We start from the raw sequence: 25,219 nt of genomic DNA, 5'->3' as shown, positions 1-25,219 counted from the left end.
CCGGAGCCGAGAGGCGGTTCTGCGCCTGCGCCCGGGCTGGTCCCCGTCTGCACGGAGGTGTACCCCCAGACAAGCTGCGCGATGCGGAGGCTGCAGGTGGTGCTGGGCCACCTGAAGGGCCGGCCCTATTCGGGCCCGGAGCCGGCGCTGCAGGCGGCGCCATGCCTGAGTGGGGCCTCGCCGGCGTCCCCCGAGGACGTGGTGGTGGTGCACGGACGACGCACGGCCATTGGGCGAGCGGGCCGCGGCGGCTTCAAGGTGAGGCCTCTCGGCCGGCCTGGGCGCTGGGTGTGAGCCCCAGGGTGGGCTGCGGGCTGGGGCATCTGCTCGGCTCCTATGGGTGCCGGAGCTGTGGCTGCTCTCTGGTGGGCGTGGGAGACGGGGGTCCTGCTAGCCAGGTGCACGATGAGCTGGGAGTCACCGTCCCCGCTGCAGGACACCACCCCGGACGAGCTGCTCTCCACAGTCTTGACCGCCGTTCTGCAAGACGTCAAGCTGAGCCCCGTGCAGCTGGGGGACATTTGCGTGGGTGAGTCTGACCCCCCCTCAGGCGGGGTGCTGGGTCCTCCGGCCCTCCAGCCCCTCCAGGGTCCCCTACTCCTCTCCCCCCTCCCCAGCCGGTGTTCAAGGAGTTCCAAGCAGGTGACTGCTATCTCTGTTAGCGCTGGATAGCGCGCATGCGCCCCCCTCCACTTCTCCACACTGGTGAATGTAATCATTTCATTTGGGTTGAAACTCACTTTAGACACTTCTCAGCCCTTTCTACGGAGGAGTGCTAGCTAGCTAAGGTTTCAAGAGACATTCTCATGCACTCTGCCAGCAACAGGGGCTTGGAGACACGGTCACAGCCTGTCTACCCCAGGACAGAACAGAGGGAGCGCTAACCACTGCCCCTCACTCGCAGATGGAGAAACTGATGCTTAAGCAGTTTGCAACAGACCTTGGACTTTAATCCAGACTTTTCTGATCTTCAGGACAGCCTTTTACCCCCCCACATCTAGTCCACCTCCAGCGTGAAAATATAATTTGATGTCTCAACAAATAGGTGCCACCCCCAGGACGCCAGCAGGGCTTGGCAGAGGACACTCGGGAGAGGTGTGCATTTTCAGAGAGACTTTTTTCCCTGACATGAGCGTCTTGTTAGGCTTCAAGCTTTGCATTTATTTCCCTTTCCATATCGCCTTTACAGACAAGCCATGTGCTCAGTATATCCTGATTTGGAAAAGGAGGGTGGTGGCCTGGGGAGCTCAGGATCTTCTTAAGGGTTGGGTGTAGCTGACCAAGACGAGTGCCGCAAAACTGGGTCCTTTTGGTCCAGAGTTAAAACTTCAGAGCCTCTAATGAGCTTGCCAAGAGCTTGTTTTTCTGAAGCTCTGGAATATCCCTTCCCTGCTAATCACAGCGGTTTGTACGCTAGTGCTAGACTGCTACCTGGCACTGAATAAAGGTTTGTTGTTCACAGGCAATGTGCTTCAGCCAGGAGCTGGGGCAGTCATGGCCCGGATTGCCCAGTTTCTCAGGTAAAACTTCTAGTTCTAGCTCTGGGTGGGTTATTTTGATTCTTGTCTAGGCCTCAAGACCAGAGAACTCAGCCTGTGGGTGGGAGAGATTGTGTTGGACACTAGGCTGGAAACAACCAGGGCCCTTGACACTCTGTCCTGTGAACCTAACCTTAGGCCAACTTCAAAGGAGGTTGTGTTACCTGGCTATGAGCCAGATAAAAACAAGCTTTTGGGGACTGGAGGAAAAAAAAAAAAAAAAAAAAACGAACTCTTCCATAGCCTGAGTTTTAGCCAAATTCAACATGCTGCTTTGTCTCTTGTGTAAGCGTGGACTCTATCCTTTTATGCCATTCTAAATGCCAGGTAGACACAGCTTTCTGCCAGTTGTGCAAGCTGGTGCATCTAAGGGTATCCTATCAGAGATTTGAAGACAGGGTAGCCCAGGAGGTGCCCTAGCACATTTGCCCATCACTACTTGTCATCCTTAAGAAGAGAGAAGCACTTTATTTTCAGGTGTGGATTTAAGATCCACTTAGCTGTGGACTTCCGGCTAGCTGTATAGAGAAGAAACAATAGCACACTAGCCAGTGAAGAAACAGACATAAGCAAAATCTGTAGGGGCTGGGAGCAGTTCAGGTCTGACACTCCAGCCTTATTTCCTCACTTTCACTGCTCCTCTTCTGTTGTCATTCCATCCTTTTGGAGTGCTGTCCCTGCCTCCTCTCTGCCCTAGTTGTAAGCCAGGTCCAAACAATTTCATAATTTTGGCCTGACTTCCTCCAGCTTCCCCACTTAACGTAAACTCCCTCCCTTTCTGTGCACTTCCTCGTGATGTGGCTTTGGCATCCACCTTACTGTTTCCAATCTCTCTCTGCTATTGGTTCTTCTTCTTTTTTTTTTTTTGGCCTCCAGGGTTATTGCTGGGCTCAGTGCCTGCACCGTGAGTCCACTGCTCCTGGAGGCCATTTCTTTTCCCCCTTTTGTTGTCCTTGTTGTTGTAGCCTTGTGGTTATTATTATTGTTGTTGATGCCATTGTTGGATAGGACAGATAGAAATGGAGAGAAGAGGGGAGACAGAGAGGGGGAGAGAAAGATAAGACACCTGCAGACCTGCTTCACCACCTGTGAAGCGACTCCCCTGCAGGTGGGGAGCCGGGGTCTCGAACCGGGATCCTTCAGCCAGTCCTTGTGCTTTGCGTCTTCTCCTTTTTAATATGGCACCAGGGATTAAACCTATGGCTTTTCTCATGTACAACTACCACTATTGAACAGAAATCAAGAGGGAAGGGGCAGATAGAGAAGAAGAGAGAGAGACACTTGCAGCCCTGCTTCACGAGTGGTGAAGCTTTCCCCCTGCAGGTGGGGACCGGGGGCCTTGAACCTGGGTCCTTGTGCACTGTAATGTGTGCGCTTAACCAGGTGTACCACCCTCCCCCCCTTTTTCATTATTTCTTTAGGAGAGAAGAGACACACCAAGCATCACATTGGGTTTCCATGTGGTGCTTTCCCTTGGCCTTTATTGATTCATTTTCTGTGGAGCAATAGATTGGGCATCTCTACTACTGTAGGCATTTCAGTATCCTCCAGGGCCTTCATGCTGAGATATTTCATGAACACTTAGTGGACTGGGTGAAGGGCTGGCCTGGGAAGAGCTAAACAGGCTGCATAGGCCTGAGAACTTAGCTACTGGAGTGGATCTCAGTGAGTCCTGGCTAGGGCACTAGCCTTGGGCTCCTTAACCTTGGCTGTATACCAGAACCACCAACATGCTTTCATTCCTCGAGTTCTGAGTTTGTAGATCTCAGGAGGGCCTTGTACCCTTCACCTGGGCAGGTTACTTGGTGGGTGTTGGGGGTGGCAGCCCCACCAGCTTCCAGGGCTAGGACCAGTGTGACAACCTAGGAGAGCCCACACAAACAAGCATGGCCATAACACATGATACCATCAGGTCTCTCCGTCCAGCTGGGAATGGATTTTCCAGAGAGAAAGGAAACGGAGCTAGCTTTGTCCTCACTAATGTTAAGGATAGGGGACAGCCTCAGTCTTCAGACGTTTCTTTTGCCCTCGTGCTATGCCCTGGTACCAGGCCCTCTTCTCTGTTCTTTGAGGTAAATGGATGTATAACTTCCAGTTCTTATCTGTATGGAGAAAGGAGGGCCTATGTGACCCTACCTTCCTTTCCTTGCCTGTAGGTTGTGCTTGATCTCTTTGGAGAATCACAGGCTGGAAGGGCCTGTGCTTGAGAGTCCCAGGGGAGCGAGCACCATTACAGACCTGGTCTGGGAGCCAGGCCTGCTGGCTTTACCTCCCAGCTCTGTTCTGCCCAACTGGGGGTGGGATGTGGGGGAGGCAGTCATGTTGGCCAGGAACACAGGCCTGCTTGTCCTTGCGAACCTGTGTAACTGGTCCCACTTTGCATTTCAGTGACATCCCAGAAACCGTGCCTTTGTCCACTGTCAATAGACAGTGTTCGTCAGGGCTGCAGGCGGTGGCCAGCATCGCCGGTAAGTTGTGACGGGGTGGGTGTCCACTGTGATGACCTGGCTCTGGTCTGACTTCAGGAGTTTGGGCCAGAAAAGTCAAGGAGTAAGGATTACTGAGAGGACTCTAACCACAGAAAGCCAAGGAGAGTTCCTTGCTACTGACCCACCTCTTTCCCTGACATATCTGGGTCTTTTCTCTAGAGATTGGGGCTGAGTCCTGTCTAGAGACCAGGTGGGGGAGAGGCTCCCCTGTTCCCAGAATGGATGGACTCTGGTGAAGGATGTTTATGAAATGCTTTTGTTGCAGGTGGCATCAGAAATGGGTCTTATGACATTGGCATGGCATGTGGGTAAGAATTTCTTTCTGCCAGAGCTTATTAACCTACTTGCACCAGTGAAACTAATTTTACCTCCAGTGTGTCCAGAGGCCACGATGTCAGGATTCTTCCCTGGCCCCTCCTGGCAGCCTGCTGGGAGGAGATGCCCACAAGTGCAGCCCAGAAGCAACCCCTGGCTCTGGCTGCCCCAGAACTGCTCATACCTCCTGGCACGAACAGGGAAAGGAAATTAGCTTCACAGGCTGAAAAATGTGGGCAGGTCTTTTGAGGAACTCTAGCATTTGGGTTTCTTTGTGACCCTTGTTGGTTCATAAGGCTCAGGAGAGAAGTTACACTTCTGGCTCCCCAAAGCCACACGGCCCCTGCCTCCTCCGTAGCTAGTTGGTCCATTTAAATTTATTTTTTTTGCTAGTTGGTTCATTTTACATTAGGCCTCTGCCCCCATGTCTCCTACCCTGGTATAGAGCTGGCAACCTCCAATGGCCAGTCAGGTTCTGAGGGAGGTGGTTTGGTGACTGTCAGCTATAGCTTCCATCTTGGGCTGTGGCACATGGAGCTGCAGAAGTTGTGTTGGGCAATACTTCCAGGGAGGGTCCTGGGGCCCAGGTTTGGGGGCTGCAGGCTAGGTGGCTGGTGTTAGGAGGCCAGCCGAGCGAGGGCTCTGTCAGGCTCTGGGAGGCAAGCAGCTCCTTCTACCTTTAATTCCTGTTTCTGGTGTTTATCTTAATGGGAAATATTGCCATTGTAAATAAAGCCAAAGACAACGTGACAAGGACTTTGATCAGGCAAGGGGCATTGCCTGATCTGCCAGTTGCTCTCAGGTCCCTTTGTCTACTTGGGGAGCGGGGGTGGATAATTGGAGAAGGGCCAGGGCCTTCACGTGCTTCTTTAAGTGCATCTGGTTAAAGACCTTATCACAGGGATATACCACATACTACAGTGCGTAAGAACCCGGGTTCAAGTCCCCGGTCCCCACCTGCAGGGGAAAAGCTTCACGAGTGGTGAAGCAGGGCTGCAGGTGTCTCTCTGGCTCTCTCCCTCTCTATCCCCTTTCCGCTAGAAATTTGTCTCTAATAATAAATACATAGAATTAAAAAAAAAGGAGGGGGGTCCTTATCACTAGGATACTAAGCTTCAGTCTAGGACTGACCCGTGTCACAGGCTGACTGTCCTCCACACTTAATATATTGGTTGCTGGAAAAGTCATGACATTTCTTTAAAAGTCATGACTTTTCCAATAACCCATTATATGAGTTTCACATGAGGCTGGGGAGAGGAAGGAACCAGAGCACCACTCTGATACTTGTAGTGCCAGGGTCGACCTGGGAACTTACAGCATGCAACTCTAATACGCTCTTGCCAGTTGAGCTGTTTCCTCAGCTGCTATAGTGAGCACTGCTCACTGCTGGCTTGTGGCAGGGATGGAACCTGGGTTACCTGGCTCCTCGGGCCTGCAAACCCTGTAGTCTCACACATTAACCCCCCCCCCCCCCCCCCCCGCCCAGTTAAACTGGCTTTAATTATGAAGACTCACCCAGGACGTCCTAGTTCAGAGTGGGGTTCTGGAACCAGACTACCTAAATTTGAATCGTGACTGAGTGACCATGGATGAGTTACACAGCCTCTCTCAGCTGTTAAGAGCTCAGCCTTAGGGCGGAGGGTAGATAGCATAATGGTTATGCAAACACTCTCATGCCTGAGGCTCCAAAGTCCTAGGTTCAGTCCCCCAAAGCATAATGGTTATGCAAACAGACTCTCATGCCTGAGGCTCCAAAGTCCTAGGTTCAATCCCCCGCACCACCATAAGCCAGAGCTGAGCAGTGCGCTGGTTTAAAAAAAAAAGAGCTCAGCCTTGTTGAAGTTGATGGGAAGATTGACAGAAGCAAACACTCTAGGGCATAGATCATGTGACTGGTCCCCGCCTCCTCAGTACCTTTTTTGATCATACTGTCATGACTTCTCAGCTTCTAGCACCTCCTGTCTGCCCAGGGCAGACGACCTTTTGATCTTCAGCTTTGTGATTACTTTCAACTTTTCCCCATTTTTTTTTTTTTTTCCTTCCCATTTTACCATAACGCTGCTCAGCTCTGGTTCATGGAGGTGCAGAGCCTGGGAGTTTGGAGACTCAGGCAGGAAGTCTTTTTATATATAACCTTCAGGCTATCTCCGCTGCCCTTTGTGGTTTATTTAAATTTATTTTTTGCCGCCAGTGTTATCACTGTGGCTTGGTGCCTACACGACAAGTCCGCGACTCTGGGCTGCTTTTTCTTTCTTTTTTGATAGAAATTGGGGAGGAGGGTAAGAGACACCTGCAGCACTGTTTCACCACATGTGAAGTTTCTTCCTTACAGGTGGGGACTGGGGGCTTCAACTTCTGTCCTTGTGCGTGGCAACGTGTGTGCTCTACCATGTGCACTACCACCCAGCCCCTTTGTACTTGCTTTTTTTCCTCCCCTCTGACTGTGTTACCCCTGAAGGCAAGCCCCAGCCAGGCTTCTGCGTGTGCCATGCTGTGGGCATAGTGGTTGGCTGACAGGCTACAGGAATGGTTGTGTGAGGGAAGCTTGGCCTGGGAGTGCAGACCATGCAGTGCTTTCTGTCCTGGTGGAGATAGCCAGCGGGGGGGCTCAGCAGCCTGCACCCCCAAATTTGTCTTGCTGGCCTATGCCCTGCCTGGGGTTCCCCAACAGTCCATTGTATTTTCTGGGGAAATCCCCAGGTTCCTTCTCAGCACTTGCCCTTGGGGAATCCTCCTTGTGATCACTTGCTCTTCCTCCTGCTCAGGGTGGAGTCCATGTCCCTGGCTGACAGAGGGAACCCTGGGAACATTACTTCCCGCTTGGTGGAGAAGGAGAAGGCGAGAGATTGCCTGATTCCTATGGGGTGAGTGCCAACCCATAGCTCCTGCCAGGGTGCAGGAGCACAGAACTTGGATCCTTTTGGGTCCAGCAATGCCAAGCTCTGGCCTCTTGGCCCCAGACTTGGTCTCCCCTGCAAGACCTCTGGTAGCAGGACTTAAAACCGCTCTGGACTTCCCTTTGCTGAGGCCTACAGGCTCTCTCTCTCTCTGATCCTGCATTTCCAAACTCCTTCCACCCTGAGGGGACTCCGTTATACAAGGGATGAAGGCAGCTGTACTTTTCAAAACCTGGGAGGTCCAGAAGGTTGAAGCAGAAGGCTTTTTGATTAGCAGACATGCCAAAGGGGGCCCATGGGCCTGGCCAGATGCAAGGGTGGAAGTATGTCACTTTTGCACAGCACCTTAGCTCTGTCCCCAGGGACCCCTGGCCCTTTGGGCTGCATGATATTTGAAGTAGAGGGGGGCTGCCTTGGCTGCCTCCATGTCCAGTGATCATATGCCTGAGGGAAGACTGAAACCAGTCAGAGGATTGTGCTTTCCAGCTCCCAGGATGGGCTCCAGCCAAGGCAAGTGAAAGCCTAGGTTTCATTTTACTGTCAACTGTAAACCACTAACCACCAGCCCCCAGTAAGGGGAGGGAAGCCTAGGTTTAGCCTTCCCAAGGGGGCTTGGGGACTATCTCCCCCACTGGAGCAACCTTCCTTGAAGTGCAGGAAAAACAGCCAAGAGTCGACAGCGGCCATCCCACTCCTTTCCTGGTGTGCAGCTTCCCGGGACCTGGCCACCCGACTCCCCGTCCGTGCCCCCCCCCCACTCCACCAAGCCACCACCCTTGTTCTGGGCAGGCACAGCTCTCTTGCCCTCCCACCTGCAGCCCCTGGGGCCCAGGGTCCCAAGAACAGCCCTGTGTTCTGGTCCAACCCCCCAGTGCTGTGTGCTTTGCTGTCTGCTCTCTAGGATAACATCAGAGAACGTAGCTGAGCGGTTTGGCATTTCCAGGGAGAAGCAGGATGCCTTTGCGCTGGCTTCACAGCAGAAGTGAGTGTGGTTGGGGGAGGGGTGTTTTAATGCAGGAAAGTAAGGTTTTGAGACTGTCCAGGGTCTCAGGAGACAGCAGCCAAGAGATGCTTTCTAGGCCTCGTGCCTCCTAGGAGGGAGTGGTGGGCGGCACCGGCAGTCCTGTGTTCTACTAGTCTGTGGACTTAGTGTCTTCTCTCAAGCTGGGCCTCAGCTTCCCCATCTGTTGGCACTGGGATGTCCAAGGTAGCCAATATAGGAATACGGGGATATTCCCATCTATTGATACTGATAGTGAGGGCCAGGACTCTAGCTGGTTTTGGTCAGGTGACTAGACAGGGGAGCCACAGCTTCTCTGGATAGCAGAATGTGGAACCAGCATAGGCTGTGGGTCACAGCCTGAGGTGGGGGTGACATCAGAGAAAGCCCCAGACTTAAAGCTCTGGGCAGGTGCAGGCTGAAGCTAGTCAGGGGAGGAGGGATGGACCGGGGTCTAGGCTGGTGGGCTTCTCGGAGGGAGTGGTTCTGAGTTCTTTGGGGCAAGGAAACTTGAGAATTTGTTGTAAGCTGTGAGTTGGATTTCCCCAGAGCACGTCATTTTACGTGACTTGAGGGATCACCCTCAACGTCTAGTGTTGGAAAACTGTTGAGGTCTTCAGGTTCGTCAGGGAGCTTGCTGTATGTCACATTAAGTGGCAGCGGGGAAGCAGACGAGAGCGAGCTGCCATAACCCAGCACACAGGCTCCTGGGGCTCTGTCCTTACTTCAGCATGGGAACCAGCAGGCTGTGTCTCTGTGAAGGGCTCAGAGGGGCGCCACCATCTCCAGATCTTGTCCCCTTCGAGGTTGGGGTTGGGCAGGTGGTGATGAAGAAGGGCCCCAAAGGCCTCGGACCTCCCACCCCAGGGGCAGGTGGGGAGAGTGGGGAACCCACCCTAGTCCCTCAGAGCTCCCCACAAGGTGAGCATGCGAGCAGCCAGTAGCAGCCTGAGCTTGTGCATCTGCCCAGATGGGCAGCAGTTGAGGGCCACGGGGCCTGAGCCTCTCTGTCCATGGTGCTGGCAGGGCAGCCAGAGCCCAGAGCAAGGGCTTTTTCCAAGCTGAAATCGTGCCTGTGACCACCATGACCCGAGATGACAAGGGCAACGAGAGCACCATCACCGTGAGCCAGGATGAGGGGATCCGCCCCAACACGACCATGGAAGGCCTGGCCAAGCTGAAGCCTTCCTTCAAGAAGAATGGCTCAAGCACAGCTGGTGAGTGTTCCCCACAGGAAGGGTGGGCATGGGAGGGCTGGTCCTCCCCACCGTGCCCTGCGGGCCTCCTTACACTTCGACTCGCCTCTAGGGAACTCCAGCCAGGTCAGTGATGGGGCAGCTGCCATCCTGCTGGCCCGGAGGTCCAAGGCAGAAGAGCTGGGCCTTCCCATCCTTGGGGTCCTGAGGTCCTATGCAGTGGTCGGAGTGCCCCCCGACATCATGGGCATTGGCCCTGCCTACGCCATTCCTGAGGCTTTGCAAAAAGCAGGTGAGGCTTTTGCAATATGTCTTTCAGACTGGACGTTTTGATCCAGCCTGGATCCCTCTCTTGTTCTTCATGCTGTCGCAGGAGGGGAATCAAATCGTGGCTGCTATAAAGGCGGGTCAGGCTGGCACCCCAGGTTCTTCTAGATCTCCAAGCTGGGACCCACTCATCCATCTGGAATGGGCAGGCCAAAGGTGGGCAGGGCCCTGGGCAGCCTGCTGAGTGGCCACTGGGTCAGCCCAGGACTTTTCCCCTTTGCCCGCAGGGCTGACGGTGAACGACGTGGACATCTTTGAGATCAATGAGGCCTTTGCGAGCCAGGTGAGTTTTGCTCTGTACATCGGTCGGTTGCTGGGCAGCACAGCTAGAGACCTGGGGGGCAGTAACTGGGGCTTCTCTGCTCCTCGCAGGCCGTCTACTGTGTGGAGAAGCTGGGAATCCCACCTGAGAAGGTGAACCCGCTGGGGGGTGCGGTGGCCTTGGGCCACCCATTGGGCTGCACTGGGACTCGGCAGGTCATCACACTACTCAATGAGCTGAAACGCCGTGGGCAGAGGTGAGGCAGAGTCTGTAGAGGGGTCTCCTGGGGAGGTGTACATGCATACACATACCTGTGAACGTGGGGGTGGTGCCAGGGTGGGCACTCAGGACATCAACCGCTTACCCCTTCCTGCCACTGAAAGCCCAAGTTCACCCAGCTCAGCCAGTCTGAGAGAGCACCATGGTTGGGGTCGTGCGCCGTCCCCCAGTCAACACCGTTTTGCTTCCACAGGGCATACGGGGTGGTCTCCATGTGCATCGGGACTGGGATGGGAGCCGCTGCTGTCTTTGAATATCCGGGAAACTGAGCCCAGCAGGCCCCAGGCACTACCCAAATGGTCCTCTAGCAACAGGAAAACAGCACTACAGAAATGAGGTCATGTGGGGAAATCGGAAGTAGCGATAGTGGACAAATGGAGGCACTGCTGCTAATTCGGGAAGTGGAAGCACGGATGGAAGCCCGGGCGGGCTGACCGTGTGATTCCTGTGGGAGTGGAGGTGCCAGAGGTGTAGTAAACGAGTGTTAGCAGACCTCAGTGGCCGTGGTGTTTTCTGACGACTGGTTCTTACCATGGTCTCCATGATGTTGTGGCCTGTCCATTGTTAGCTCCGAGGACACAGGATGCAGGGCCTGCACTGCAATGACTTCCAGAAACAGGGCCTTCCATCCTGTGTCTCCCTCCCTCCCCAGCAAGAGACCCGGGTCCGAGCACTGGGCCACGTTTATTTCCAACACTGGCTGAGTGAAGACAGAGACCCCTACTGGCGTACCATGTATTTCTCATCATTAGAGCCTTTGCCCCGCAGCCTCAGCATGCACACCTTCTCCCCGAGCACGCCTTCCACCACCAGCGTGGACTCGTACAGCTGACTGTTACTGCGGGGGAGGGGTTATGGTTAGGACGGGCTCCAGGTGGGGGGCAGAGACAAGGGGGATGGGGGGGGGGGCTGTACCTGGCCTTGAAGAGAATCTGAAGAGGGATGGAGGTTGGAGGAGCATTGACAGACCGTGCCTGCAGCAGCCCGCTGCTTGGGGACACCCAGAAAGCTGCGGGGTCCTTGTCTGGCTTCTGCTGGCCTGCTCAGAGGGGAGGTGGCACACGGGAGGGCTGGTGGCTCCACACGCTGCCCCAGGAGCCTCCCTGTCCCCCTGCATGGCTGGGATCCAGCATCCCAGGGTTTGGGGGGTGGCCTACCCATCAGCACGGTCCAGTAGCTTGTGCAGCCGCTCAGGTTCAGCAGGTAGACCTCTCGCACCCGGCCCTGGTTCACGAAGCAGGTTCCGAAGTCCACCCAGCTGGTGGAGAGCTGCAGCTCGGGCACGGCCACGACGGCCCGCAGGGGCACCACCTGGAGGACAGAAGCCATGGTCCGGACGGTCCTGTTCATGCTGAACTGCTCCGAGCTGGGTCTCTACACGCCCAGTTTGAGGCTTCTGAGGGGTGGGTGATGGGGCCGTGCGCGTAGCATCGAAACCAAGGGTGCTGAACCCTCATGGGCTCTGGGTCGAGACGTCCCCGTAGCCTCTAGCTCAGCCCTCATCCCACACCCTGATGAACTGATGGAACTAGGATGGTACCGCTCGCCCGTGAGTCCCCCCTCAGGTGCTCACTCCACCTGCCTATCAGGTCACTCCCTCAGCCTCTGGATGTGGTCTCCCTTCTCTGATTTAACAGGAGCTGTCTCACAGCACCTCCTCCACGAAGCTACCCTGACTTTCTACCTGACAGCTCCTTACCTAGCTCTAAGCTCTTTTAGACAGGTAAGGATGGAGGAGCCTTGTCCCCCTGTGCAAGGCCTCTTCCGGGGTGAAGGGGACCTCTGGGCCAGGTTTCAAGGCTCCTGCCCACCTCCCCTGGCCCCACCATGGAGTCCAGCTCCATCCGCCCCTCACCGTGGGGACAGATGAGACTCACCTGCATGGTCTGGTTGTTGTACTGCAGCAGCAGGTTCTGAGTGAACACCATCTCTTTTTCGCCATTTGCTTTCTTCTGAATCTCCACTCCGGGCAGCATCTGGTCAGCTGGGAGCTTCTGATAGGAGAGCAGCTCCAGCGAGAGCGAGAAGGACACGTTCACCTGAGCAGGCGTGGACGAGACTGTCACCGCAGGCTGCTGCTGAGGTGGTGGCACCCCCAGAGTTCTGTCCTTCCCACCCACCCATGGCCTCTGCAGAGCCGCCCAGGTCCCACCTCTGTCCCTGACCCACGCAGCCTGCCGCCCAGACTGACACGGCCCTGCCCAGCCGGCAGCCCAGCTGTACCCTCCTGCCCTACCACCCAGACCCCTATCAGCTGCTCCCATTCCACACGTGTTCTGGCCCCTGATGTCAGTACTGTAGCAAGGTTGCCTCTGCCCTGCAGCTGGGGGCCCAGAAGGGAGAAGATAAGCAGACCTCCCTGTACCCCTCACACGACCAGATGTGGACAAGCCCACGGGCACAGAGCGGGGCCTCTGACAGGTTTTCATTAGGAAGACATCCATGGTTACTTGCTGTAAGGAGCATGAATGGATGTGAGGCTGTCAGGAGACTGGGGGTGTAATTTGGGCCCCACAGGAAGGGCCTTAGTTCTAGACCAAGATGGAGCTATGGGACATGCTGAGGGAGATTGAGGAGGAGGCAGCAGGGCTTGGCGGGTGGGCACTGTGGAGTGTCAGGGTGCTAACTTGGGCAACGTGGGGAAGGTAAAACACACTGCTGAAAAGAGGCACAGATATGGGGAGGAAGACTGGGAGCCACGTCTGCAAAGACTGAGTTGGAATCGAGAGCGTGGCAGAAAATTCTGGTCTGGAACCAGCTGCTGGGCCACTGAGTAAGCACATGGTGGGAGTAATGGATGCCATGTCCTTTTGTGGGGAAACTGGGCTTCCCAGAGAAGTATTAAACCATAGGCAAGGATTAACCATCCCTACATTTCACTCAACTGAAAAACATGAAAATATCTGCTGATGCCACAGACCGGGGAGCTCTAGTTGTCAGCTTATACCTTTCAGAAGGGGGCAGGTGGGGGGCAGGGGGAGAGAGCATAACAGTTCCACAAAAAGACTCCTGCATGAGGCTCTGAGATCCCAGGTTCAGTCCCACACCACAAGCCAGAGTAGAGCAGTGCTCTGGTTAAAAAGGGGCTGGGGGCTACAGGTAGTGAACAGTCGAGACTGCGCTTGACTGTTCGTCCCCTCGCCAGGATGAATGACGTCTTTAGGGGGGGCCCCCATGCAGAGGGCTGGGGTGGGCTGCACATCACGAGTCTACAGCAAGTGCCTGCATGTGCAGTTTGTGTCAGGACTGGAGTGGGTTGAGCTGTCGGTGTGTGTGAGAGGGAGCTGGGTCCAGGCACGTGCGGGGTTCCCGGGCACTGACCAGCATGTTCTCCTGTGGGGGGAGCACCAGCTGCTTGTCCTCTGCCGCCGTTCCCTGGATGGGGGCTCCGCGGCTGTGCTTCGCCCCTTCTTGAGAGACAGAGAACGGCTTGGAGACCAGCAGCCGGAAGTAGTGGGGGATCTCCGTGTTGTTGGTCAGCTTCAGGTGCTGGGTGGTCACCAGCTCAGCCAGCACCTGGTGGGGGGGATGGGGGAGCTGGAGAGGCAGGTCTTTATTCCGGGGCTCAGGTGGGGGAGAGGGTGCTGGGGGGGGGGGACTTGGGCTCTCAGACTGTCCCCGAAAGGGGTCTGTGGGGACACAGCATCCTGGCTGTGGTCAGGTGGGGCTGGAGAGAGAGGCAGCAGACTCACCCCAGAGCAGGGATGCTCGGGGATAAGGTCGCTGGCCTGGTGCCGGAAGACCATGCCTCTGCCGTAGTCCAGCTCCATGCTCAGTCTGCCGGGGACAGGCACTGTCGGTGGGCTGAGCCTCCAGGGGCTACGGTGAAACTCCCCCTGTTCCCCCACCCCCCAGCCCCAGACGTAGAGGAGACCCAGGCCACTGGCCCACTCACTGTGCAGGCCTCACGCAGCCATGCAGGTCCAGCCTCAGGGGGCCCACAGCGAAGTCCTGCCCACGGCGCCTCTTCCCAGGGAGTTCCCTCTCCACCTACCGAGAAGAGGGCCTCAGTGCTGGTGGCCCCTGGCGGGCGGGGACCCCTCGCATAGGCCCCCATGGGGGAGGGCTCACCTCATTGTCCAAGCTCATGAAGCCCAGGGCGTAGCCAGCGCAATCCACCTTGTGCAGGATCTCGGGGCCAAGCACGAGAGGTGTGAAGGAGATGCTGATGGAGCTGCTGCCCCCCGCAGGGACCACCTGGCATGGACAGGCAGCCTCAGCACTGCCCTACCCCCTACCCTGTGGCGGCACAGGTGCCCTGAGGCAGCTCCCTGCCCCACCTCAACTCACCAGCTGCCTGGGGCTGATCTGGTACAGGCTGGAGGGCACCCCCTCGTGCTCCTGCAGGATGACTGAGATGACCTTCTGGGCCTGCCATCAAGGAGTTGTTGAGGCTCCCACCAGTCACACCCCTGGGGGGCAGCCCACCCTTGCCCTCTCCCCTCCAGCCCTGCTTACAGATGGGGCATCGGGGCTGTAGTCTGACCCACTGGAGGGACAACTTGGGGGCCCAGTCACGCTCCCTGGGGTCTCAGGGGACAGGAGCTCGTTTCCCAGGTGGTCCCGCAGCGGGAAGAGGGGGCCGTAGAACACCAGTAGGTCCAGCAGCTTGTCCTCCCTGCAGTCCGGACTGTAGGTCTCCCAGTCCAGGCGGATGTCTGAAGGGGGAGGGTGCTCAGAGTGCAGAGCCGGTGGAGCATCCCTGGAGCCCCTCCCACAGCTGCCGGTCTCTGATACTCACTCGGCTGGAATGGGGCCTTGTTGGCTCTCTGACACCACTGCCAGGCCGTGTTCCTACTGCTCTGATGGGGGAAGCTGGGTGCCGGGGACCGAACCCAGGGCTTCATGCGTGCACGGCATGCTCTTTGCCCATGGAGCTCCATCCCCAGCCCTCCGGGCAATTCCTTTTATATCATTATTATTATTTTCCAGAGCCCTGCACAGCTCTGGCTTATGGCAGTATAGGACTAAACCTGGGACTTCAGGGTTTCAGGCAGGAAAGTCTTTTGAGTAACCATGATGCTGTCTTCTCTGCCCCCCTTTTTTCTTTTTAGACTTTCTTATTTATTAACATGGGGGAGAGTGGAGAGAAAGGGAGAGAGGGAGAGCGAGCGAGCAAACACCAGAGCATTATTCTGGCATCTGTGATGGCGGGGATCAAACCTAGGACCTCCAGCCAGGATCCTTATGCTTTGTGCCACGTGCACTTAGCCTGCTGCACTACCGCCTGACCCCCCCTTTTTTTAAGAGAGAGAGAGACACCATAGCAATGAAGCTTCCTTCAATGTGGTGGGGGCTGGACTTGAACCTAGGCTATGCACAGGCAAAGCAGCATATCCAAGTGAGCTATGCTGCTGGCCCTGGGTCCCACTTTCAAACCTGTTCCCAACCTAAGCTGGGTCCACACTCTACTCGCCACTGATCTCTGACTCATTTTCCTTCCCAATCTGCACATTGGCCTGTCCTCCCTAAAGCCCACGTGAAGTCCAGCCACAGCCTCCATTTGATCTGCACCTACCCCCCCCACGGCTTCAGCCACTTTCTGCTCCCCAATGGCAAAGGTGGGTCCCCTCACCTGCCTACCTCAGCCAGTGACCTCTCCAGTATCACCTTCTCTCTCTCCCCCCTCCATAGCAAGCAAGCTTGCAGGATAAGTTGTCCGCCATCGCCAGATCTCACCCACCCCCCAGTTTACACCCGATTAGTCACTAGTTGACCTTGGGACACTTGGTGAACTCCCACCCAGGGGTCCCTGCTTTGTGTTTCTTTGGAGTAGTGCCTGCCACCTGCTTCAGCACCCCCCCCCCCAACACACATAGTTGTTGTCACACAGTCTGGCTAGAGAAGAGTGCTTGTGACTTTGAGTACCATGAAGGGAAGGAAGCCAGGAAAAGAAAGCAGAAGAGAAATCCCTAACTGAGCAAAGTGAAAGAAAAATGAAATCACTGAAAGCAAAATAAAGGAGAAAATAAAGTGAAATCAATCATAAAACCCAAAGGCAAAAATACATGGACCGGCCTTTTTTTTTTTCCTCCTAAAAGATAACAAAGAATTGAAACACATGAACTTGGGGGTCCAGGCAGTGGTGTACCCACTCAAGTGCATACGTTAACAGGCGAGAGGACCTAGGTATGAGTCCCCGTTCCCTACCTGTAGGGGGAAGCGTCACAAGCAGTGAAGCAGGTCTGCAGTGTCTCTCTGTCTCTCTCCCTTATCCTCTCTCAATGTCTTTTTTTTTAAATTTATTTATTTATTCATGAGAAAGATAGGCAGAGAGAGAAAGAACCAGATATCACACTGGTACATGTGCTGCTGGGGATTGAACTCAGGACTTCATGGTTGAGAATCCAGTGTTTTATCCACTGTGCCACCTCCCAGACCACTCTTCTTTCTTTTCTTTCTTTTTTTATACCTCTAGGGTTATTGCTGGGGCTCAGTGCCTGCATTATGAATCCACTGCTCCTGGAGACTATTTTTTTCCTTTTGTTTCCCTTGTTGTTTATTGTTGTTGTTGGTACTATTGTTATTGCTGTCGTCATTGTTGGATAGGACAGAGAGAAATCAAGAGAGGAGAGGAAGACAGAGAGGGGAGAGCAAGACACCTGCATTCCTGTTTCACTGCTTGTGAAGCGACGCCCCCTACAGGTGGGGAGCTAGGGGCTCACACCAGCATCCTTATGCCGGTCCTGGCTTTGCCCCATGTAGGCTCAACTCTTTGTGCTACCACCTGGCCCCGCCCACTCTCAATTTCTTTACCCTATCAAATCAAACAGTTAAAAAAATTTTTAAAGGAGGGAAAAGGAGTCAGGCGGTAGTGCAACGGGTTAAGTGCAGGTGGCACAAAGCACAAGGACCAGCATAAGGATCCCAGTTCGAGCCCCTGGCTCCCCACCTGCAGGGGAGTCGCTTCACAGGCGGTGAAGCAGGTCTGCAGGTGTCTGTCTTTCTCTCCCCCTCTCTGTCTTCCCCTCCTCTCTCCATTTCTCTCTGTCCTATCCAACAATGACAACAACAATAATAAAAAACAAGGACAACAAAAGGGAGTGAATAAATGAATAAAATAAAAAAAGGGAAAAAATGTCCTCTTGGGCAACATCTTGCATGCCCTCATGGGGTCCGGAGACCTCCCCACAGAGCCCAGCACACAGCTTCCTCTTCAGTCAGCGCAGGCCACACTGTCCCACCAGGCAGGAATGGCCATCTCAGCAGAGCTCCCTCTGCCCTGCTCCCTCTGGGTCCCCAGGTCCCCATGCACTGCGCCTGGCAGGCTGCCCACCTGCAGGGGAGTCACTTCACAGGCGGTGAAGCAGGTCTGCAGGTGTCTGTCTTTCTCTCCCCCTCTCTGTCTTCCCCTCCTCTCTCCATTTCTCTGTCCTAGCCAATGACATCAATAATAACTACAACAATAATAACTACAACAATAAAAAAATAAAACAAGGGCAACACAATGGAAAATAAATAAATATTAAAAATGTTAAAAAAAACTTTATAAAACATTAAAAAATCAGTATGACATACCAAGGTCAAATCAAAATGGATGAGAGACTACAAACTCTAAAATTTGTTTGTTTACTTATTTTCTGTCTCTTACTTGACAAGTCAGATAAACACTGAGAGGGGTGGGGAGACAGAGAGGGAAAGATAGACACTTTTAGATCTGTTGTTCACTGATTCCCGTTTACATGCCAACCTCACAACGGCTTGGCGACTCTTCACCTTGGACCTTTGGGAGTCTCAGGCCACCTGGACTCCTGAGTCCTGACCTTGGGGCGTCTGCTCTCCCAGCCCCACCCTCCTCACTTGGCATGGCACAGCCTGGAGCAAGAGGACTACTGAGCGTCTTACCACAGGGACTGGAGTTGTTCAGGCGAATGGTCCGGATGATTGTGACTCCTCCTGAGACCTGTGTGCCAAACCTGGAGGTGGGACAGCAGGCTGAGTGTGACCACAGCCAGCCTGCAGGCACAGCTGCTTCAAGGGGGGGGGGGGTTTGGGGGAAGCCCCACACTAGCCTGTCAGCCTAGAGTCTGTCAAGGCTGGAGTTCTGCCCCAGAGTGCCTGTAGGTCTGTGATCCAGGGTTACCCACCAGCCCCTGAGCACCCCTGTTCTCAACTGGCTGATCCCAGCTCTGCAGTAGTGAGGCATGCTGGGACTGGCACTGACCTTGGCCTTGCTGTAACCCTTTCAAGGCTCCCTAAGATGCGTGGGTGGCAGCCCTGTCATCCTGGGGCTTTCTTTACAGGGGTCCTGGGCCAGCTAGAGAGCAACAGGTCAGTCAGGGGCAGCCCATGGAGCAGAGGATGTGGCCAAGGAGGGCTACCTGATAATAGGCTCCTTCTGGAATTGGTCAGCGATGCGGTAGGTGGGCCTCAGGGAGCTGATGGGACAGCCCACTGCCACCAGGTACACCGGGATGACAGTGGGTGCCTGGTCTCCCACCTGCAAACACGCTGTAGTCAGTGGATGCTGCCACATTCCTTGGGCCCCAGCCCCCTCAACACAAGACCTGTCTTTCCCCAGCCAGCCTGGGGGCTTCACAGCTTGGTCATTTTCATGGGGGCCTCTTGGAAAGGGGCCCACACCTCCATCTCCCTCGCCCTCTTAGCTCTCCTGCAGCCCGTGACCAGAACACTTTTCAGGGCTGACCACCAGTCACCTCTTAGTGCCCCTTGGGTCAAAGTCTGTATCTTTGAAATGGAAAGTGACCACTGCTCTCTGCTAATAAAAAAATCACTACGAATTATTTATTCATTTATTTCAATCCTGATTCCACAAACAAGAGATAAGCAGTGTCTGGAAAAAAAATCTATAATAAAAAGAAATAGAGGGAGTCAGGCGGTTGAGTGCTCCAGCGGGTTGAGTGCACATGGCGTAAAGCGCAAGGACCAGCGTAAGGATGCCAGTTTGAGCCCCCGGCTCTCCACCTACAGGGGAGTCGCTTCACAGGTGGTGAAGCAGGTCTGCAGGTGTCTATCTTTCTCTCCCCCTCCTCTCTCCATTTCTCTCTGTCCTATCCAACAATGACGACATCAATAATAACTACAACAATAAAAAATAACAAGGGCAACAAAAGGGAATAAATAAATACAAAAAAAACCCAAAATAAAAAAAAAAAAAACAAAAAAGAAAGAAATAGACTTGGGGCCTAGTGGTGGTGCACCTGGTTAAATGCACACGTTACAATGTGCAAGGACATGGGTTCAAGCCTCTGGTCTCTATCTGCAGGGGAAAGCTTCACAAATGGTAAAGCAGGGCTGCAAGTGTCTCTCTGTTTCTCTCCCTCTCTGTTCCCCCCATCTTCTCAATTTCTCTCTGTCTCTAATAATAAATAAAAATATTTAAAAAAAATAATAAAATAAAAAGAAATAGACTTTCTTTTTCTTTTCACGAGAGGGCAATCAGAGCACCTCTAGGTTATAAACGGTGCTGAAGAGTGAGCCCAGGGTTCCCTGTGGGCATCTCACCATCTATGGCATTTCCCCTGGTGCTGCCATGTTGTGCCAGGGTTTGTACCTGGGCCCTCACGTATGGTAGGGCATGTACCCTTCCAGGTAAGTCACCTTACTGCCCTCATGACGGCACCCTTTTATACACTCATCAGCCACCACCTCCACCTCAACACTGCCTTTCCCTCCCTGCTACTGTTAGCGAAGCACTCTTTGTGCAGTGACGGTCCTTTGCCGTGTATCAATGCCAACAACTTCAAGCAAGTGGCCCCTATAACCAACCTGCCCGGAATCTCTCATGGCACTCTTCTGGGCAGTAACTGAGTAAGTCACGGAGCGGGGGACACATGTTACAACCCAGCCCATGGGGACCCACACACAGCAAGTGCTCCATTCATGCTGGGTGACAGTCAGTGACCAGGATGATGGGACTATGACTGACTCCAGTCCAGGTGAGGCTGTGGCTCCATCTGGCTGTAGCCCAGCCCAGACAGCCAGCTCCTCTGCTGGAGGAGGTGTGGGAGGTCCCCCCCATCCCCCGCCCACCAGGACCTCCCTCCTGCCTCGGCTGTCTGGGCCAGGATCCCAGCAGTGGCTGCTGACAGGGCAGCCCCTGAGCAAGGTGAGTGGAGGGCCAGGTGCTGGAGCAGCGTGGGCCTGGGGGGTGGGTGGGACCAGCCTCCTTCCCGTGTTCTTACTGTGCAGATGAGCTTGTCCCAGTACTCGCCCCACATGTTCGCACAGCCTGTGATGTTGATTCTGAGCTGCTGGTGGGCGCCCAGCAAGCCCTGGGCCACGTGGGGGAAGAAAGCTGCGCCTTTCCCATAGGACAGCATGTTTTCCATAAAGACTGGTGGGGGGGACCAGTATGGGGCTCAGGATTCCACCCCCACCCCAAGACAAGCCACCTTCCAGCCTCTCCTTGGTCAGACTAACCCACACCTCCTCCTGGAAGTCCTCCTGGGAGTTCCTGGGGGGAAGGCCCCAGTGGGAGGCCTCCCTTCTGAGCCATCACTCAGGCCGTGTGCAAGCCTTCTGTTCTAGCCAGGGCTGGGCACCTCAGGGACCTTGCTAGAAAAAGCACTGAGCTGAGTCTCTGCACCCCACCGCCCCCCACCCCCACCAGGGCAGCACCTACATCCTCGTTGGGCCACTGGCACCCCCCTTACAGTGCTCCTCTCGCTTGGCCAGCTGCTTCTGCATCCTCGCCGTCTTCAGCAGGGAAACCGGAATGTCAGGCCTTGATAAGATGGAACATGGGAACAGCATCAGGCCATCTGCGGCCTCCTCAGGCCTGGCCCCCACCCCTGGCCTCCAGCACCCAGCCAGGTACTGGCAGAGGACAGTGGCCCTGCATCCCCACCTCCCATGTATCCTCACTGCAGGCCGCTGGCTGCCCCCAGGGATTGCTCCCCAAGAAACCCAGGAGGACTCCCCAAGCTCTCTGTCCAGAAGACCCAGGTCATAGATCCAGCTCACACTCTCGCCTCTATCCCAGCCTGTGGGCACGCAGTGGCCAGCCTGCCAACACCTATCCACCTATCCAGCATGGCACATGCGCTGATTCTCCTGGGAGGAAGGGCCAGTGTCCCCCCCTGTCACCAGCAGTGCCGGTTAGGCTGGACATTAGAAGGTGAGGTGCCTGCAGTGTCTGCAGGATGCTTGCAGCGGGCTCTCTGGAGGACGGTCTCGTAGCTTCTGCCACACCACTCTACGGCCCATTTTTTCATTCTTTTATTTTTCAGATAAAGAGGGAGAGAGAGGGAGTCGGGCTGTAGTGCAGCGGGTTAAGCGCAGGTGGCGCAAAGCACAAGGACCGGCATAAGGATCCCGGTTCGAACCCCGGCTCCTCACCTGCAGGGGAGTAGCTTCACAGGCAGTGAAGCAGGTCTGCAGGTGTCTATCTTTCTCTCCCCCTCTCTGTCTTCCCCTCCTCTCTCCATTTCTCTCTGTCCTATCCAACAATGACGACAACAATAATAACTACAACAATAAAAAACAACAAGGGCAACAAAAGGGAATAAATAAATAAAATAAATTAAAAAAAAAAGAGGGAGAGAGAGAGGCAGAGAGGAAGAGAGATACCACGGCACCACTCTGCCATGTGTAGAGCTTTCCCTGATGCTGCCCATGGTGCTTCCCTGTGGTGCTGGGGCTTGAACCCAGGTCCTTACACAGGCAGGCTATGCGCTCTGCTGAGTGAGCTATGTCCTGACCACTTTCTGTTTTATCCATTAGGCATCCACAGGGCAGTGGTAGACTTTGTGCCCTCCCACTGTTCCTTGATCACAAGCTGGCTTTTTTAAATTTAATTTTTTAAAAAAATTTTCTTTTTGACTCTAGGGTTATTTCTGGGATTCCATGATGCCTGCATTATATGAGTCCCCTGCTCCTGGAGACTATTTTTTCCCCTTTTGTTGCCCTTGTTTTTGTTATTATTATTGTTGTTGTTATTGCTGTCATTGTTGGATAGGACAGAGAGGGGGAGAGAAAGACAGACACCTGCAGACCTGCTTCACCGCTTGTGAAGTGACTCCCCTGCAGGTGGGGAGCCGGGGGCTTGAACCGGGATCCTTACGCCGGTCCTGGCGTTTCACGCCATGTGCGTTTAACCTGCTGCGCCATCAGCCAGTCCCCACATTGGCTCTCTTATGACCATCTCTGCCCACATGGCTTCCTCCACCTACATACAGGTAAAGCCTGACCTACGAGGAGCCCTCCTGAGGAGGCCGGGCTGAGGAGAAGGGGCAGAAGTGCCAGCCTCTCCCACAAGCCCTCTCCCAGGCCAGGAGCCAGCAGCAGGCACCATCTTCCCACATGCCTCCCTGTGAGAGCACAGCTTTGCACTTCTCACACCACCCACTCTCTGGCCACCTGAGCCACACAGAGCCTCCACCCCAGCTGCCACTGGCCCCCGCTCCCCCATCCCAGGAACGGCCTCTGACTGAAGCCAGGCTTACAGGCTGGGTTTCCGGCTCAGGCTGTCTTGGGGGCTCCGGAAGTACTCAAACTCGAGGGTGAAGGGGGCCAGTATCGGGGAGAGGTTGGTCAGGGTGACCTGGCGGGTCACCAGGGTCCGCAGCGGCACCGTCGAGCCAAAGTCCAGGCGGAGCTCCTCTGGGTGGCCGGGGTACACATCTGAGAAGGGAACACTACCCCCGCCCTGGGTGTGAGGTCACAGGCCGCCCTGGACCCTGCCCAGCGAGCTGCCTTGGGCAGGGGTGCAATAGCTGCCCAGGAGGCAGGCTTCAGCCTCGCGCTCCCTCAGCAGTGGCTGCCTCACAGACATCCACCTGTGACACCGAGAGGCCTCAGATCCAATCCCCCAAACTCTCCCTGGCCAGAGGTGCACTGACCTGCCCCCCAGGAAAGCCCACAGTATCCACAGTCCTGTCCCCTGCCACCTTCCTCTGTGTGGTTACCTCAGTCCTCAGGCCTTGGCCTGGAGAGGGGGAGCAGGGAGCTCACCTGCATTCAGAACTCTCTTCAAAGACTTCAATGGTCACATTCAGCCCCTGGGGCTTCCCGGAGATGCCCAGGACCAGTGGCTTATCCATGCCGGTTATGTGGCAGGGGAAGGCCAGGTCTGTCAGCTCTTCCTGTAAGAAAGGCCGACAGGGGCCGTCCCTACACTCAGTCCTGGGGCTTTGCTTCACCTCAATGGGTCTTCCATAGCATGAGCCAGTACTGTGTAGGGCGCCACACAAAGGCCTTCTTTTTAAAAGTTTTTATTATCTTTACTTACTTATTGGATAGAGACAGCGAGAAATTGAGAGGAGAGGGGGAGATTAGAGGGGGAGAGAGACAGAGAGACACCTGCAGCACTGCTTCACCACTCTTGAAGCTTTCGCCCCTGCAGGTGGGGACCAGGGGCTCAATCCTGGGTCCTTGCACATTGTAACATGTGCGATCAATCAGGTGTGCCACCACCCGGCCCTGCTTTCCCCTGCCCCCCTGAATTTTTTTTTTTTTTGCCTCCAGGGTTATCGCTGGGGCTCTGTGCCTACACTATGAATCCACTGCTCCTGGAGGCCATCTTTATTCCATTGTTGTTGTTGCTGTTGTCGTTAGATAGGACAGAGAGAAATTGAGATAGGAGGGGAAGACAGAGAAGGGGAAATATAGACACCTGCAGACCTGCTTCACCGCTTGCAAAGTGACGCCCCTGCAGGTAGGGAGCTGGGATCTTTGCACCAGTCCTTTTGCTTTGTGCCATGTGTGCTTAACCTGGTGCACTACCTCCTGGTTCCCTGAATGATTTTTTTCCCTCCAGGGTTATTGCTGGAGCTCAGAGCCTTCACCACGAATCCACTGCCCCTGGAGGCCATTTTTCCCATTTTGTTGCCCTTATTGTTGTTATTGTTATAGTTGGATAGGACAGAGAGAAACTGAGAGGGGAAGACAGAGGGGGAGAGAAAGACAGACACCTTGTGACCTGCTTCACCACTTGTGAAATGACCACCCTACAGATAGGGAGCCAGGGGCTTGAACCTGGATCCTTACACTTTGCGCTATGTGCACTTAACTCACTGTGCTACCGCCTGGCCCCTGAATTTTTTTTTTTTTTTTAAAGATTATTTACTTTCATGACTGAGATCAGAGCAGTGTTCAGTCCTGGCATACAGTGGGCCTCATGCACTGTCAGGGCATGTGCTCTACCCACTGAGCTCTCTCCAGGCCCCAATGAGTACACTTAAGTTTTTGTTGTTGTTGTTTGTTTATATTTATTTATTTATTCCCTTTTGTTGCCCTTTTTTATTGTTGTAGTTATTATTATTGCCATTTTTGGATAGGACAGAGAGAAATGGAGAGAGGAGGGGAAGACAGAGGGGGGAGAGAAAGGTAGACACCTGCAGACCTGCTTCACCGCCTGTGAAGTGACTCCCCTGCAGGTGGGGAGCCGGGGGCTCGAGCCGGGATCCTTATGCCGGTCCCTGCGCTTTGCGCCACATGCGCTTAACCCACTGCGCCACCGCCCGACTCCTACACTTGAGTTTTTAAAAGAGTGAGAATTCTCTCCCCAGCACAAAGGCCGGGAGAGGATGCGAACAGACAATCCCTGCTGACACAGGTACATGGTGCAGGGTCCCTCCTGGTCACAGGCCCTCAGCGCCACACTCACCTGGGTGTTAGCAGTGAACTCCAGGTGGAGCAGGCGTTCTTCGCTGGGGCCCAGCAGGCCCTGTCTGGGGAAGACTTTGATGGTGCAGGAGCTTGCTTGGTGCCCCAGGAGCTGGCAGACACAAGGGTGTTTTGGGGTTACATGCTGGACTCCCAGGATGCACTGGGGCATGGGGTCCCAGCTGGGCACTCATCTGGCCTCTTAGGCAGGGGCCTCAGCCCAGAGGGGTTCCTGGCTAACAGCTGCTCTGGGAGGTGGGGGGCTACCGGCTACCTCTGCAGCACAGGTCGGGTCCCTGCTGTATTATGGCTCTGGGAAGAGCCACTGCTGGGTGTCCACATCTGTGT

General features: G+C 54.8%; 2 protein-coding genes across 7 annotated transcripts in view; one reads left to right on the top strand and one right to left on the bottom strand.

Moving 5' to 3' along the window:
• On the top strand, positions 1-10,795 carry ACAA1 (acetyl-CoA acyltransferase 1). 4 transcript variants are annotated; one of them, XM_060180620.1, is made up of 12 exons: positions 2-290; positions 399-529; positions 1,463-1,520; positions 3,927-4,006; positions 4,293-4,335; positions 7,108-7,206; positions 8,141-8,221; positions 9,266-9,456; positions 9,548-9,727; positions 9,990-10,045; positions 10,135-10,176; positions 10,497-10,795. In XM_060180620.1, exons 1-12 carry the CDS (start codon positions 82-84, stop codon positions 10,554-10,556), a joined length of 1,230 nt encoding a protein of 409 aa, XP_060036603.1. In that variant the 5' UTR covers positions 2-81; the 3' UTR covers positions 10,557-10,795. The 4 variants fall into 4 exon arrangements, with proteins under 4 accessions (XP_060036602.1, XP_060036603.1, XP_060036601.1 ...); XM_060180618.1 differs by having other exon boundaries at positions 3-290; positions 10,135-10,280; XM_007517067.3 differs by having other exon boundaries at positions 4-258; positions 436-529; positions 10,135-10,280.
• Positions 10,796-11,021: 226 nt separating this feature from the next.
• The window catches only part of DLEC1 (DLEC1 cilia and flagella associated protein), a 73,633-nt gene continuing 59,435 nt past the window's right edge, over positions 11,022-25,219 (bottom strand). For 2 of the 3 annotated variants that reach the window (XM_060180615.1, XM_060180616.1), the window contains 16 exons: positions 24,873-24,983; positions 23,219-23,349; positions 22,711-22,902; positions 20,920-20,990; positions 20,449-20,600; positions 18,625-18,743; positions 18,149-18,219; positions 14,762-14,961; positions 14,594-14,674; positions 14,375-14,500; positions 14,199-14,293; positions 13,996-14,080; positions 13,625-13,819; positions 12,181-12,342; positions 11,219-11,614; positions 11,022-11,141 (listed from right to left, as the gene is read on the bottom strand). In XM_060180615.1, the coding sequence (XP_060036598.1) occupies positions 11,139-11,141; positions 11,219-11,614; positions 12,181-12,342; positions 13,625-13,819; positions 13,996-14,080; positions 14,199-14,293; positions 14,375-14,500; positions 14,594-14,674; positions 14,762-14,961; positions 18,149-18,219; positions 18,625-18,743; positions 20,449-20,600; positions 20,920-20,990; positions 22,711-22,902; positions 23,219-23,349; positions 24,873-24,983 (2,190 nt within the window). In that variant the 3' untranslated portion in view covers positions 11,022-11,138. Of the gene's footprint in view, positions 11,142-11,218; positions 11,615-12,180; positions 12,343-13,624; positions 13,820-13,995; positions 14,081-14,198; positions 14,294-14,374; positions 14,501-14,593; positions 14,675-14,761; positions 14,962-18,148; positions 18,220-18,624; positions 18,744-20,448; positions 20,601-20,919; positions 20,991-22,710; positions 22,903-23,218; positions 23,350-24,872; positions 24,984-25,219 lie in introns of those variants that run through there. The other variant, XM_060180617.1, reaches the window with a different exon arrangement.

This window comes from Erinaceus europaeus, chromosome 21 (genome assembly GCF_950295315.1).
Source record: "Erinaceus europaeus chromosome 21, mEriEur2.1, whole genome shotgun sequence".
In the NCBI taxonomy this organism is placed as follows: domain Eukaryota; kingdom Metazoa; phylum Chordata; class Mammalia; order Eulipotyphla; family Erinaceidae; genus Erinaceus; species Erinaceus europaeus.
Note: the sequence above shows the minus strand (reverse complement) of the source record. Positions and strands in the feature narration are given on the sequence as shown.

Bases quoted from the DNA above. Each gene is read 5' to 3' on its own strand.
- ACAA1 (XM_060180618.1), top strand. From the start codon at position 82: ATGCGGAGGCTGCAGGTGGTGCTGGGCCACCTGAAGGGCCGGCCCTAT. The intron at 4,336-7,107 runs GTAAGAATTTCT...CCTCCTGCTCAG, and splicing joins GACATTGGCATGGCATGTGG to GGTGGAGTCCATGTCCCTGG. The intron at 10,281-10,496 runs GTGAGGCAGAGT...TTGCTTCCACAG, and splicing joins CTGAAACGCCGTGGGCAGAG to GGCATACGGGGTGGTCTCCA.